Below are 16,412 nucleotides of genomic sequence, written 5' to 3'. Positions count from 1 at the left end.
TCCAGGCATTTCCCTTGGCAGGGGTAAATCCTCTCAGAGCAGTCTTAAGGCTTACTTTTCCTTACGTACCTTTCCTTCTTCAACTATAAAGCTTTTTCTTTCTATCGATCCTCTAGGCTCACATCTGTTCTTTAGGTAATTTTTTGTGCTGATAAAAAAAATACAGTGTTTTTTTCACAGGAAGTTAATTGAAACATTCTTTGTTTTAACTCTTTGTAGCAAAGTGCTTTTCATAAGATCTATACATTGTGTTCCCAACATTTAAAAACAAGAGGCTACATAAACAAGACTAGATCCTTTTCTCCTATCTGCCCAAGTCCAGGAACAATAGAGCTATGTTGATCTATACTGATCATGCACCCGGCCTTTATTCTGTTTGATGGCATTCAGTGTCTCTTTGGAAGATTTAACCTATTCATTCCATTTTAATTAAGTAACAATGATGATTGTTTTGCGGTGTCTGTTTTGAATTAAATTTGTTCTGAGTATATACGTCATGTTATTAATTTTATCTTTTGTGATAAATGCAATATACATAGATTCAGTGATCACATGTCCTCTCAAGTGGCTCAGCAGTGGAAACATTTCTTTCCTTTAACATGGTAATATCAAGCTACAAGAATCTGACTAAATACAACTTATCGGTTCAAAACTTGGTCCTACTCTTCTGTATGCAGGGATAATGAAATTCCCAGAAGGCTTTTCTTTTCTTTGAGCTTGGTAAAGGCATAAGTGGGATGACTGCAGCGACGTCTGATTTTGAGCAGCGTGGGGAAGGGCTGAGCCTGAGTGGGCTCTTCAGGCGTTGAGGCTGGCTGGCTCACCGATGCTGGTCCGAGACCACCCCCCCGGCTCTGCCTTCACCGCTGACACTCGTCAGGCGGAACGGCTTATCTGCGTGGTCTCCTAGCTTCCACCCCTGTTGCTGATGCAAATACCCTTTGCGTTTGTGCAAAGTTTCCATTTATGTATATTTGCATGAAAAGGGTTATCTTAGGTTTTCTGGAGACTGTGTCCTGCCCTGTATTACGTAACAGATTTAATCTGCAATAACAATTCTCTATAAACTTTGGCAATATCTTAGAATACGTTTTTTATAAACTGTATGTCAGATTTTCTGCATATTTTGAGAAGGGGTGTGGACCAAAGTCCTGTGAAGTGGTTAGATCTTTCCACTAAGCCACTGAACTTTGGATCACGCCTGTGTGTTTTCTTGGAGAATTGCCCAGAGTGCCTTTAGCTTCTTTACTACTTCGGTTACTGTCCCCGGGGGTATGTTGTTACCTTAGATTTAACTGAGTACAGCAAAGGGAAAGTTAGAACATTATTACTGATTTGACATCTTGTTGTCAGGTCAATTTTATTAGTTGAAACCCTTGCCTTAGCCAGAGGAATTGGTATCCAGGTGTATTACTGACTCTCTAGGTTTGTAGCATCCAGACAGTAATTCTGATCAGAAAGTAATCAGAAGGGCCTAGAATTAAGATTTATGGCAGGTACTGTAACCTAACAATATAAATCCTCTATTAAATAATATCTCTTGTTGATAGATTTCAGCTTATTATGTTATTAACGCATTGTTAATTAAAACTGTGTCTGCAAGAGCTGGACACAGAGCCATTTATTTCTGTATCCTTTAAAATTATTTTCTTTGTTATGCCTTCAGGCTTCAAAAAACAGATCTGAACAGTTCTTTCTGGATTGAAATTCTAACAGTCTTCTTCCATATTAATTTATAAATTACTGACATTCCTATGAATGTAATTATTCATTCTTACCAGTGCATAGTCCTCCTGTGACAGGAATCTTAGACATAGGCTCCCGCACAATAGAGAAATCTGTTGCTGTTCCCAGTTTAAATATAACTGAACAGAGACAAAAGATCATGATGCCAACTATCTGTCTTTTTATTCTGTGTAATAATGCAGCAGTGCTCAATCTTTATCAACGAGCGGGTGACATACTAACAAAGAAACTGCATCTCATGGAACATTTCACATATGCTTCACATGCGGAACAACCTGTATGAAACACAGTAACTGGCTGAGGTGCAAAGTAATGATAGGAGTGTGTTTAAAAAAAAAAATCTTATGTATTTTGAATGCTATCAGCTGCAAACCAGGAGACACAGTATGATATGAACAAGCAGCCATAGTTTGGTTTCATTGCTACAGAGGATCCCCAAAACTGACAGAGAGAACATAAAGACTCATTGGTTATTTTGCTTGCAATTCTTTATACTCGGAGGATGCTTCACTGCAGCTCTGGCAACGCCCAGCCTCTTGCAGTTCTGAGATGTCTGGGCCAGCTGCACAAAGGTGGTTTATGCTTATGCCTTGCAGTCTTAATGCCTTCAGTGAAGCTATAAAATTGTATTATGGCACTATCTCCTTTAACATAAAGTAGTTCCTTTTGCCAGGGGCATCCATTTAATGTATTTTTAGAAAATACAGACAGATGTACAGAAGACTGGACCATTGTGCCCTGAATTTCCTTGCATCACTGGAGAAAGATGCAGAAGTTTTTTTAAATGAGGAAACCACAAAGAGAATGGTAGGAGGCAAAAAGCATGGCAAGAGGTCATTACAAAGCCATAATGCATTTACAGCCTTTTCAGTAAGACTGCATTTTCCAGGCTATTTTATGAGGAGCAGAAAGGAAACAGAGGGGAGAAAAAACCCAAAATAATTCACAGAGGACTCCAGAAGAGGCAAAGCTACTATCAGGAGGGAGGGATAAAATGAAATGGCTTACAGGTGACTCCAAACAAGTGGTTATGAAACCGGAGAAAGTTAACTTGCCCAATTCATTTTGCTGCTGATAGAAGTAAAAGGCTCTGGACTTTACATGAAATCTTTACAGTAACAAAAGCATAGATCTTCAAGCTCAGATACAGGAAGACTGTTAAGAAGTTTTACTTGGAAGCCTTTGTTTTTAGAAACTTAAGTTACAGTATTGTTTACAAGCAGTGAAAAGGAAAAATGTTTTCCTTGCATATATGTGATTTTTTCTACAGTGAATGTATATTTCTTTTTACAGTGCCCTGTGATCTATTTCATTTTATTTGCCTGCAGTTCTCAGTGTTAGGCTTCCTAACTGTCTTTCAGCTCCCCTTAATCTGGCTGTGTTTTGTAGTTGTAATAAATGGAACTCACAGACCTTGGTGTCATCCACCTCAGATAACATGATCCTATTAAATCTAATCCAAATTTACTGGAGGAGAACCCCTTGGCCCTGGATACTTATATGCACAAGAAAGAGATTTGGCGCTAGCAATACCAATATGGTTTAGTCTGGAGAGGAAATCTTCTGCCCTCCTTATGTAATTGATTTGGGATTCAGATGAGCCATTATGGCAATCTAAACACACTGTTAAAGAGCGTGGGTTTTTAGCCATGCACTCTCAGTGTATTGAACACTATATTAGATCATTTTTCATTAAACTTTTCAAAACTTTCCTCAGAAACTTTAATTTCAAGAGGTACAAACCGTATAGCAAAATCTTGCCAGCAGACATTAACATATGCATTTCTTTGGTTATTACTTCTAATTTTAAGGGGAACAAAGCCAAATGCAAGCTGTAATACCTTTGTACCCTTGAACACAAGCTATGAGTAATAATGCAGGCTTAGAAAGGATGACTGGAGTTGAGATTTTTCTACCACTGAAAATATTAGTATTACTTAAAGGCTTGAATAGCAAATAGTAAAGATGACTAGAGAATAAAAAAATGCAGGGAAAGACTCTCCTGTGGGAGTTATTTACTTTTGTTCTAACATGGAAATTGATAGATAAGGCGAGCAACCTGAAATGTTACAGACAAAGGAGGTAAATAATCCGTCGAAGTTACTGTCAAATGGCAACACTCGGATGATGAAAGCCTTGGAAGTATCACTTAAAACAATAAAAAAAACCATGACACGGTGTTTACCCAAGGCTCGCATTGCTATTTATTCACATAACATTTCATCTTACTAAAAGATTTAGTCACTTCTGGTCTGCTATAAAATGTATTGGGGCAATTGTTTATTTTAACTTTAACAAAGATCTTTTCTGGTGAACCTGAAGAGAAGGAATCTTTACAATTGAAATTATATCTACCATTCATGACTTGAAATGCTTGAAAATTCAGGCTCCTGTTTTCCAGAAGATGTTTCCCATGTGAGAAAATTCAGAATATTCTAAGCACAGAACAGACAATGCATGAAATACAGTTCAGTGTCCATGTGGATTTCTTCAATAATAAGAATTCTTCATCAGACTAATCTAAACAGGACAACTTCTTTCTTCATGTAAAGATTATCCACTGGCTCTTCAGGATCAAAAAGCTTCTTACTAAGTGTTTATCAGCCTGATATAGATTTAACTATGTTAAAGTACAAAACCTGAAACTCTAGCTGGCTTTTATTGATTGTCCCAACAATGTGTGACAGCCTGACTCTATGGAAGCAATACGCCTGAAGAAACTGGTGGGGGGACACACACCAACAATCAAGAACCTTAAAAACCAGAGAGACTTTTCTACTTTTTTGTTATGCATTAGGATTGTACTGGAATTAATACTTACTAATCATTATAACTTAGATTTACTCAAGTCTTTATACATTTTTCATTTCTTCTTGTAAGCATTAAAACTACTTCTGATAAAATAAAATCAGATGGAAGGGAATTGAAAGCCAGGACTGGCTCTGGGTTGTGATGCAAAAATCATTGCCATGTTTGCTCTTCCTAAGGGGGAAAGGAAAGAAGGAAAAGCTTTTTTGTGACTAGGGAAAATCTGCTTCAGAGAGCAGTCTGGTGGGCATGAAATATGAAATGTTACTTGAGAATTGCTTGATAAAGTTTAACTGTTCTTCCTTTTTCCTTGTGGAAGTTTTCAGTGCCAACGAAGGCTGGTAAATCAACTGAGTATTTCCACAGTTTTGGTCACTGGAATATTTGACAATCTACTGCAAAGGCAAGGAGCTTTATGCATAGAAAGGATTCAGTTGTTGCTATCTGAAAAGATGATTTCCAAACCCCACCACCTCCAGGCTGAAGGGTGTTTCTGTCCCATGTGGCAGGCAGCCATACAGGAGAAGTTGTTTCTGCAGAGCATCTCCAGAGAGAGGGCTCTGCCATTACGTGCCAATCCTCTGCTCCTTCAGAGGCCTCAACCCTGGCATGCTTTCACTGCATCCCATTCGTTCCAAAACTAGTTCTACAGCTAAGAAGACTCTGCATGGACATAGATTTGCCTGTAGCAGAGTTGCCATAAAAGAAAAAACAACGCAGGATTTGGTGTGAACAGCTTTCTGACACTTTTGCCACCCTGCAAAGCTGCAAAGAACCTGCAAAGCTGCAAAAATTTGATAAGGGATTAATGACCAAAGCCGTAAGGGCTATTGGTCTGGCATCTTCTTCTATTAATCCAGCTAGCACCTCATTCCAAACACACTGAGGACACGCTGCTGCATCTTGAGCAAGAAGGCAGTGGAAGGTGGGAGCAAACAAACATTGCATTAGGTGGGAGAGGGTTTGTTTGCATCCTGTCTACTCCCGCCTAGGACCAGCCTTAGAAATTGTTTTAATTTTGCAAAAGAGGGTTGGCATCAGGGAATTGAAAAAAAAAAAAAAAAGTAACTATCAAAATGCTGCTTCTGAATGATAGTGGAAGAAGAAGCCATGCCAAGTCTATTCAGTCCAGCCCTGTATTCAGAAGATTAAAGCAAGCTGGGTCGCCTGTCCTCCACCGTGGGTTGTGATCAGGTACAAAGGAAAGATTTGAATGTCAAAGAAAACAGTTTTGCTGGTTTAGTCCTGCAGTTCATGCTACATAACTGTAGCAGGTGCAACTGCTGTTCCTAATATAACTTGTCTTGATTTAATCAGGAAAAAAAAAAAAACCAAAAAACCTATGGAGGAGACTTTCTGGCTCTGAAGAGTACAAGAAAAATTACTCTCTTTCTGAGGTTTTTATATAACCAAATTCTAATAAGCAGAAATTATGGAGTCCTGCTTATTCAGGCAAATCAGCTTCTTAAAGCTACAGAAATATTTGCATAAAGCAAGCAGGATTTAGCAGCCTGTAAAAAGCACAAAAAAGAAACACCAGGTTAAAATAACCAAACAAGAAAATGGATGATTTTAAGAACATACTGCATTTATTTGGCCCCAGAATTCCTAGCATTGTAACAAACTCCCAGAGTTTCACTCCTTAAAGTGCTTCAAACTCCATTTATATTATTATTATTATTACTTTTAACATTAATGTACATTTCTGTATAAACATCAATCCAAAGAGATTTATATTTTTATAAAATTCTTTATATTAGTGGATCAAATTTGCTCTCAAGATGACCAGCATTAAGGCAAATTTCCAAAATTAAGACACTGGAGTTATTCAAGTCTATGCTGTTGTGGGTGAGAGCAGAATTTGGCCCAGTAGGGTATATACAATTTTATTTTCTGCATATATTTCAAAAGGCACAACGGATTACCTTGGAAATCAATAACATTTAAAAGGGAGTTTATCAAAGCAAATGCTTTTAATTTGCTTTGGTGCAGTCCACATCCAGAGGATGCATTTGCTCACCAGCTGTTCTGAATAACCAGCCTGATGACAGTGACACAGTGATCAGCAAAAGGGGCACCCATGTTGCCTGAATTCACACAGTACTTCAGCAGGCCCAACTTGATGTGTGTACATGTACCGTAACGGCAAAGTTACTTCGCTGGGCACCCGTGCAAGCTCACTGCACCATGAACCTCTGAAATTCTCCTGGTCGAGACATGTTTGCCATTGATATTAATATTCCGAAGACAACCAAAAAATGGGTCTTTAACTGGAAGCCACAGTGTGTCCAAATTTGCTACAAAAAACAAGGTAGAAAGATCAAGTTAATAAAATGAGTATGATTTTAAAGAACATTAACTACTGCAAGGCTATCAAAAGAGGGGGAATGATATAGGGCTACATGCATGAATGGGACCTTTGTTTTGGAAACAAAAAAAGCCAGTAGATAAATGAAAAAATAAGAAGCAATAATATTACCTGGAATTTTGCCGAAGTAGAGTGGCTGGTGAACATGTCTAGGAGGAGAGGGTGGAAGTCCAGTGACATAGTTACTCTGTGTGCCCACCTCTAGCTGCACTGTGTTCTCCTTCTGAGAGACTGCAAAGAAGCAGGTAAATGAGTACTCTTTCTCAACCCTATTAAAGAATCAACTAGATATGGCATCTGTCTTGAAATTTAACTCGTAGGAAAAATAGATTTTATTTTAATTCAGATTGACACATCTAGGTACTCTGGAGCTAAATGCAGCCCAAAACCCCTGTCTTATATAAAGCCTTGAATTAACACAAGACACAGATATTGTTTTAAAGAGTATTCTCAGAATAAACAGAAGTGAAATGATTAATAAAAATCTGAACTGCAATGCTCTGTGCCCACCACCCTTTCAAAGTTTCAGAAGAACTGGTATGATGCAATGTACCTGCAATAGTATGCCACCGTCCATTAGACAGAGGTTGCTCAGGTGTGACTGATATCTGGAATTCTCCAGCACCACTATTTCCAGCAGCAATGACCTGTGAAAAACTTATCTTTTAAGTTATTGTGGCAAAGAAAAGAGCAACAGAAAAATACAGTACTTAAAGTAATTTACTGAACTTGTGATGGCTCGGTTTCACCTAGTTTTAAGAGTCACAGTCATTGTATACATATTTCAGAAATTATCCTCTCCAAGAGGAAAGTAAATTTCCCTAATAGAATCCCAGGAGAGGATATTTGACAAATTTTACAAGCATAAATACATGCCTTTGTCTCTCGCTCTCAACCTTACAAAATTATGTTAATTCTTTTGACATAATCTCTCTGAGACAAGGGCTTTCCTACTAGGCCTTCCTTTCCTTTCCCAAAGCAGTCATCTACATGCTTGGCATCTCCTGAGACAATCTCTGCAATATATTTCTCTGGCCTTTCACACAATTTTGGACTACTCGTAATTCACGAAGCTTGCAGCCTGGCCATTTACAATGACATTTTGAACAAGCACCTGCTTGTGCTTTGTCACATCTTGCTTCTCATTCTTTGCAAGTGCATTAATTTTTTTCAACATCTTCCTTTCAAACTTTTTTTTGGTGTGATAGTTACAACAAACTTGGTAATGGTCAGGTAACTGAATGTGCTGAGTCCACTTCCTATCAGGCTGATTGATGGTGTCCCATTAGCCCTTTATTCCTTCCTGTTGCACCCTGCCCACACTGACAGCCAGCATGAATCTAAGTTACTGCTGAAAAAAGTGGTCAAGCTTGCCCTTAAGGAGTCCCCAGCTGTTGACGCCCCTGCTTCCATGTACCAGATGTGTCTTGAACCAGATCAGTGATCTGGGGGAAACTAACTGACGACAAAAAGATAAATAATAACAAGTTCCCTAATTTGGGAAGAGAAGAGGAAAGCTGGGCTTTCTGAAGTTAGGTAGACTCATGCTGGTTTAAACCATGCCATGAGACAGAAGGTTCTGTGGAGCACTGACATCTTTTTATTTGATGTCTCTCCAGCAGCAACCACAATAGTTTTGTAGTCCAAGATTCATGTTCTGAAGCTGTTCCGTTATGAAAAAGCAACAGTGATAACAATCACCACCATGACACACCCATCCACTAGAGGAGAAGATGCTAACAAAAAGCAAGACTGCTCAAGTTCTATAATGGACGTAGTTACAGAGCTGCATCAGTACAGCCACATGGTGACGGACCTAGGGGTGGGAATAAGCCATGGAGTTCTGTAGCCTCTGGCCAAAACCCCAGTGGGTTTTTGCAAAGGCTCAGAAGCCTGAGAAAATTAAGACTGTGCCCTACTGCTGACCACTGTGAAGAAAGCATGTGCAAGCTAGCATGCACACAATGGAAGCTCAATTTTCCGTGTGATGGTTTTAAACAACTCTGAGGAAGAGACAGGTTAAATGCTCAATTTTCCATGCCATGGTTTTAAACAACTCTTGAGGAAGTTGTTTAACGTTACACCCATAGGCAAATGTTGTAACACGTAAGTCCAGAGTTCAAGGTCAGAATTCCCCCTGTGGAATGAGGGCAATGCAGCTGAAATGGAAACACAGACTGTACTTAACCTTTCCTCCTTCCATGTAAATAGTCAAGTAGTTGTCTTGCTTGCTTCCAGCATGGAGGAGTATACCTGCTGAAGTCCTTGGGCGAATGGTAAATACAATCCTAAAATCCAAGCCCATCAGCAAATTACCTGTGGAGAATTAAGCAGTGGGTAGAGGAATGATCATAGGAGGAGATAACTGGAAAACCACGTAAAAAATAAATAAAAAAATCCTTACACAAACACACTTAAGATATAACTCCATATACCATAATCTCTACGCAGCTTACCAATGGTGATATATCCTCCTTCATTAAAGAAATAAATCCCCGTGTCCATGGGAGCATCAAGACATGGAAGTACACCATTTTTTTGCTGAGGTGCATTCATGACTTCTCCATTCATCTTAAAATTCCTCAGGCAACCCTTGAAACTGTTCATTGGTATATCCTGAAAGCATATGTCAAAACACGAATACTAAAGCATGATGGCAATTTTTTTAGTAAGAATACCCATTAGTTCTTTTGTACTGTTAGATTACAGAAAGCCAACTGGCATTAAAGGCACCTAAAACCCATCTCTGATGCAGTGAAAAGGTATTTCAAAATTTAAAAAAAGAGCTTACATGAAAGTAACAGTTGATTTTGAGTTAAAATAATTCCTGCTTGCAGAATAGATACTACAATGACGTGTCAAAAAGACAATGCAATGGGAGTTGTGAAATCTCAGGTACACCCTTCCCTTCCTAAGAGGCTGTTTATTTAAATCTGATTTTATAAAATGCCCTGCATCATTAACTGTCCTATTTTTAAAGTAATAGGAACCACACATATTTCAGATTAAAATCCAGTTCTACATTTGTAATTCCTTAATGAGAAGGATTCTTTTGCTTCTCTACAGATTATCACTTAGTCCACTGAGGTAAATATTCTGTGGGAGGATGGTATTCCTGGAATTACAAATGTGATTTTGGTCTTTTCTATTTTTTAAAGAATAGAAATGAAAACAGTACATGGTTGTCATCAGTGTCTCAGCAACACACGTTGAAAATATGGGTCCAGCTGAGAGCTGTGTGAACAGGTGAGGAAAAAGATCTGTAATGAACAACTGCAAATACCAGTCACAGATGGTGCTCACACGGTGTTTGGAAATATCCCCCAAACCCTGTCAACACGGAAATCCTGCATATTAACACTTTTGCATGTAATTAGGGCAGCATGGGGAGTGTGTGTGGGTGAATGTTTCAATTATTTACCTGTCTTTTCAGTGATGGCAGCCCTCCCACATAGATTGGTGGCTTAATGCTGATGGCAGAATTTGTTGCTAATCTTCCGTGCTGGGCCCTTAGACCATCAACAACAAGGCGGACATTCTTCCCATCTGTGCTGAAGACCACCTTTGCAGGGTGCAAACGTAATAGAATGAAAAACCCCAAGGCCAATGAAAGCCACTGGAGATTTTTTTTCTTTAACTTAAACACCATATTGTTGAAATAGTTAAACTTAAAATAACATGCTGGGACCATCAGTCTCTATAAGCTCTCTCGTAACAGAGACCTGTCAAGCACATGAACTTTCACGCATAGGAATTAACTTCAGATGACCAAAATCAAATTTCTAATAACTTAAAAATTCAGTAGGCTGTGCCTGCTGAATGCTAGTTGTGGTTTCACCACGGTTCCTGTGCTATACTACTTACAGTGTGCCATTGCCCATCATTGTATTTAATACTGGTTTTGATTTTGATTAGTTTTCCTCCAGAGCCAAGTGAAAAGACAAAACGTCCTTTTGAAATGTGGAGAGCCATATAAGAGTCCTCAGAGTTTTCCTCCATGAAAACTATTAATCCTCTTGATGATCGAGTCCGTACATCTACAGAAAAATGTAACCTGTAGTGGAAAGTAAGCATATTCAAATATAGGTCAATTTTCTTAGTTGTATTCTTTCTGTTCTCTAGAAAAACACCAGTGAAACTCCATTTGTGAAATGCAGAATAGCTGCATTTCTGAATGTGAATGAAAGCTCACATATTCAGGCTTAGGACTTGGCATCAATACGCACTGTAATTGTCCACCACATCCAAGTCAAACTACTCAGTTTGGGTAAATGTTAGCAAAGAAAAAAAATGTCTGAACCCTTAGAACCACTCTTCTGTTATCCCGCAAGACATAAGCAAGAAGAAAATCCTAGCTCTTTGCACCCAAAGAGTCAAGCAGCTTTGACAGTTCAAGTATTAGGAGGAGAACAGAGAACATTTGTTTTACCTGTCTGTAGGTGATGGTGGAGAAAACATGTAGGATATGAAACTGTTGGGTGTGTTTCCAAGGAGATATGCTTCACTGCTGACATTTAACTGAGCTGATAAAGTAAGGTTTTGCTGGTTTTGCACATTAGCAGCTTTCAAATAATCAAGGTATTTTTCATTCTGTACCTGTAAGACAGAATTGAAACATTTACTATGCATGAACATGAAAGAAAACATTTCAATCTACACATTTAAGAGGTCCCACCTGAGGCAGTCAACAGCCTTCTCTAAATGACAGAGAAGCTATTGTCATTCTGGACAGGTATAGGTTGAGCATGGAACTTCAACACAGAAAGAGCTTGCTTCAGATGTGAGATGGAAGGAAAATAAAAACATCTGAATCTCAGTTCTACCAACCATGGCTGTGCAGAGAAAGCCTTGGCATCAATATGGAGCAAAGATGACAGTAAAAATAAGCATACCTTGAGCATCTTAAACCTGAGGGGATTTTTAAATTCTTTCAGCAGCAGTGGTTCAAGGTTCTCATATTTGCGGCAAGCTCCAAGGGATACACCAGTCTTTGCAGTATATTTAATGAGATTTTGAACCTCAGGCAACTGACCTGCCCTACAGTGAAGAAAGCAGTAAGTGCTGTGGCACAGCATTCCTTTTCTTTAGCGTAACCAACAACATACTGTAAAACTGTGTTCTCTACAAAATAGGTTTCCCAGTGACCTGATGTTAAAGTACCAGTTTTCATTTTTCGATGAAAAATGTAGGTTCAATGCTGTAAAAAGTATTCATATTTGTCCTGGTTCTGCCCATTTCTTTTTGGCTATGGAAAAAACTCTGATGTTCTGTTCTCATCTCTTCTAAACAAAGTACTTTTTGCTAAAAGCTATCTATTTTTAAAAAACAAACAAATATTGCCATTGAAAAAAAGGGGGACAAATGACAGCAGCCTTGATTGAATAAGATTTCTGGATCAGACTACAAAACTTTTCTGGTTAATTATGCATAACCAGTGGCAGATCAAGAAAAAATGGCAACATCAGGTCCTGCTAACTCAATGATTCACTCTCTCCTAAAAGAAGATGTTCTAATGAGATTTGTCAAGGGGCAAAGCCCATCACAACTTAATATGTAGCTTTAGCATTATAGCCAAATTATCAGAAAGACTGTCAAAACCAATTTCTTGTGTGTATAAAGAATAATATTAAGTAATACTATCATTTTGTAAGTTGTACACAGCATCTCTAACCAGTAAATTACAAAGCACTTTGCAACTTGAAAAAGCAAAGAAGCTGCTTGCCTGTGGTCTTCTATGAGAAGAGTGGCAGAGTTGGGAGCAGAACCTGAGCTTCTTCAGTTCCGGTCCAGTTCTCCATTTGCTTGATCAGACTAGCTACAATATTAATTCTCCATCTATTTTTGTTCTAAAAGCAATTTTCCAAATTTGGCTTCTGACGGGGAGGCTAATATACCAGTTATCTCATTGTCTTGCAGTGCTTTAAATGAAGATATAATTGAGCAACCTGATCTAGTGAAAGATGTCCCTGCCCGTGGCAGGGGGGTTGGACTAGATGTTCTTTAAAGGTCCCTTCCAACCCAAACCATTCTGTGATTCTATGATAATCAAATCAAAATACACTATTTTTTGTAAACTCTACACATGTATAAACATTCATCAAAACTTAGCTAAAACAAAGCCCACTGGGACATCACTTGTGACTCAAGGAGTACTTTTCTTTAAAGAACATGTTTTTGCCTAATTTTTCTCCTAAATTCTGCCTGCAAGATGTCTCTAATAACCAGAAAAACACATGTGAAAAACAGAGACAACATAAATCAGGCACTTGATTTTTATACATATGTTCTTATTTGTTCGTGTAACTGTTTTGGTTGTGCCAGTAAGCTTTGCTTATTTCATGTCCTGGCTCCCTGCATAGCTATGATACAATCTAGCAGATCTTTTTGGATGCCTTGTTGAGATACTTCCAATTCACTATGTTGAGTTCATTCCTTGATTAAAAGACTGCTAAACAGGTATGATTCAGACTAAAATTCCATTACATCTGAACAGCAGATTTACTTACAACTTGATACCATGCATAATCTGCCTGAATAAAAGAATATTGTGGGGCAGCAAAGTTATGCATTCATGGAGGCTTCACGCATGTAGAAGAAGAACAATTTAGCAAAAAGTGATTTTAACATGATTAAAGAAGGAAAACAGGCCACAATGCATTAAACTAAAATCTTTCTAGGCCAAATACCTTTCTATAAAGACGTTTGAGATGCAACCTTCAAAATTATCTCCACCAAATTCTATAGGTTTGGTTAATGCCCTTGCTTCTGGAGAGTCAACTGATGCTAATACTGACTTATCATCAACCAGCAGGCTTACTCTGAAACAAAGTGAATAAAAATAAGCATGAAATCTAAAGAAATAGTTATGAACTAAATGAAATATATGTATAAAAAAAGAACCATTTGACAGATGTGTTTTCTTGTTATATTGTAATTATGCTAGAGCTTCATTAGCTTACTTCTGGGATTTTTTCAGTATGCGCTCATTGACTGCTATGAAATTGCTCTGCTGTTCGGTAGTAGGTATCGAGCAAGTGTTGAAGCTAGTACTTCAGTCCTATAGTGAAATCCTGGTCCAATTGAAATTAATGAAAAAACTCTCATTGACGACTATGGGACAGGATTTCATCCTTTGTGTCAAAATGGTGCACTTGACATGTTAGCAACAGCTAGTACAGATAATATTAAGTTATAATTACCTGAAGTTATGGCCAATCATTCAAAACTTTCCACTTTAACTAACACATGTCATTTTATGTGTTCTGCAGAAATCAGTATGATTTAGGAGCTTTTCAGTAAATTGTCTCTTCTGATATCTACATAACAGATCATTATTGAAAAAACAGATACAATACTAGCTTCTTCCCTGGGCCTTTAACCACCTAATGTTACAGTGACATATGTAAAGGCTCTAGGAAGGGGAAGAGCTCCAAAGCTCCAGCTTGACAAGCAGTCAAAACTCACACAATCTATAAAAGACATGCATAGCGATGTACAGCTGAAACATCACAGGTACCGACATGCACATTCATAGACCAAAAGTCTCCTTTTGCTTCATTATTTCTGTATCCTTTGCTAGCAGAGGCCACTTTTAGCTGTGTACCCAAAAAAAAGTCACACAAAAAGTTTAATCTTCTTTCTCCAACCACAACATAAAAGAATCAGATAGAGAACTGGACTCACCTGTTACCTGTTTTTATTACTGTCACATAATGCATTGACCCATCTTCATATTTCTTTTCCAGTTCTATTTCCTTCTCTCCCATCTTTGCTATTACAAAGCCAGGTCTCAGAAAGATGGTAAGAATATTAGGCTATAAAAGAATCCCACAAAATGATCAGTGCCTTTAGTTCTCATTGATATTGCCATTAATACAGTTCTCAGTGGTCTCTTGTGGGAAAGAAATTTTCCTACACTAAAACTGCATTTCTCAGTCATCTAGCACCAGATATTATGCCCAGTTCTGCACAATTAGCATAGTTCCGGATTTAAAATACCTCTGCACTCTGCACACCAAATAGTTATTTAAAATACTTGTTCAAATTATTTTTACAAAAAGCAGAGGATTCACTTCTCCACTTCGCAAATGCCTGGCGTGCACTCACTGCTTGACTCCTCCAGCCAGCAAGAATAAGGTTCTGCTTGAACCTCCCTGCTTTCTGAGGGAGCATAGCCAAAATCAACCACTTTTATCTGCATATTTGATCATGGCAACAGTTCTGCGTGAGCAGAATGCCAGTTTTTCCTGAGAAAATTTCCAGCCAACTGTATTAGGCAACAGTTATCTTACTGGGACTGGTGGTGTTACGGTACCTAAGCTACTCTGCAGAAGGCTCAAGTTCAAAGCTCAGTTAGTTGTCAAACTACTTGTTGCTTGAGTGAAGAAAATGCCAGGATGAGTTTCTCTGGCCTATGACATGCAAGATGCCATGCTCAAAAAGTTATTATAATAGCCATTTCTTGCCTTAAAATAACAGGAATCTACATGAGACTTCTGACACAAACATGCCAAACCGACACAGTCACAAAGAGACACGACTGAACTAGATATAAAACCAATCACATATTCTAAGCTGAACATGTTTCATACCCATTGATTGTAACTTAGGAGTGTTCCAGTTGATGCCATGGTCTGAAAGCCAAAGCTAACTTGGAAATCCTTGGGAAATGGGAAATGCTCCGCATTCAGGCTCAGTGTTCCCTTCTCGGAGAAAGCTGCAGATCTGATGAGCTGAAAGAGAGGTAATAATGCTTTCAGTGATTTTCCTTTTAATCAGAAGAAATGGCAACAGGGGACAACAACTGCCCTACTCAACATAATCGTGACCAACTCCAGTCAAAACCAAGCACAAGGCAAACTGCAAGTACAATTACTTCAGGACAGAACAGACTGACTGAATTGGTTCCACCAGCATTAACTATGATCTGAGAAACTCTAAAGGGAGATGAGGCTTGCTGAGTATAACGAGCTGTTCGTCTCTAGCTACTCTTCGCATTGATGTGATCGCTTTGAAAGTTTTCACATTTGGGGACAGAAAAGTGAGCAGCTGGAGGAATGGTTCATAAGTACAGAGCTGTGCAAATGAGCTACATAACTTGAAACTGAGTCACAGGACAGAATATACCTGGGCCTTTTTGAACACAACACATTTTAATACATGAGAAGTTATACAGACACAGACAGAGAATGAAGGTCAGACCCTCTGCATAGGGAAATGGCCTGCAAAGAAATTGCTCTGTGAAAAGTTTAGATGCCACAAACCGAAAGTAAATGAGCACAAACTTTCAGTAGTAAAAAGGGCAAATGGGATCATGCACCATGTAAGTGGCAGTAAGTAGAAGCAGAAGGGTAGTTTTCATCTCTCTATGCAGCACTGGTTAAGCCAACACTGAAACATCACATTGTCCCATTTTAAAAAGAACGTGGCAAAACTGAAGGATGTACAGAAAATAATTATACAACAATCAGATGAGTGGAGAAATAGCCTT

General features: G+C 38.5%; 1 protein-coding gene across 1 annotated transcript in view; it reads right to left on the bottom strand.

The window, feature by feature from the left end:
- Window positions 1–6,705: 6,705 nt before the first annotated feature.
- Window positions 6,706–16,412, bottom strand: part of LAMA3 (laminin subunit alpha 3) — a 124,112-nt gene continuing 114,405 nt past the window's right edge. The window contains exons 67-78 of the mRNA XM_075706040.1: window positions 15,514–15,654; window positions 14,606–14,736; window positions 13,609–13,740; window positions 11,815–11,959; window positions 11,352–11,518; window positions 10,787–10,976; window positions 10,344–10,484; window positions 9,379–9,538; window positions 9,111–9,238; window positions 7,476–7,569; window positions 7,034–7,153; window positions 6,706–6,851 (exon numbers count right to left, since the gene is read on the bottom strand). Coding sequence (XP_075562155.1) covers window positions 6,706–6,851; window positions 7,034–7,153; window positions 7,476–7,569; window positions 9,111–9,238; window positions 9,379–9,538; window positions 10,344–10,484; window positions 10,787–10,976; window positions 11,352–11,518; window positions 11,815–11,959; window positions 13,609–13,740; window positions 14,606–14,736; window positions 15,514–15,654 — 1,695 coding nt within the window. The remainder of the gene's footprint in view (window positions 6,852–7,033; window positions 7,154–7,475; window positions 7,570–9,110; window positions 9,239–9,378; window positions 9,539–10,343; window positions 10,485–10,786; window positions 10,977–11,351; window positions 11,519–11,814; window positions 11,960–13,608; window positions 13,741–14,605; window positions 14,737–15,513; window positions 15,655–16,412) is intronic.

Source organism: Pelecanus crispus, chromosome 2, assembly GCF_030463565.1.
Source record: "Pelecanus crispus isolate bPelCri1 chromosome 2, bPelCri1.pri, whole genome shotgun sequence".
In the NCBI taxonomy this organism is placed as follows: Eukaryota; Metazoa; Chordata; class Aves; order Pelecaniformes; family Pelecanidae; genus Pelecanus; species Pelecanus crispus.
Note: the sequence above shows the minus strand (reverse complement) of the source record. Positions and strands in the feature narration are given on the sequence as shown.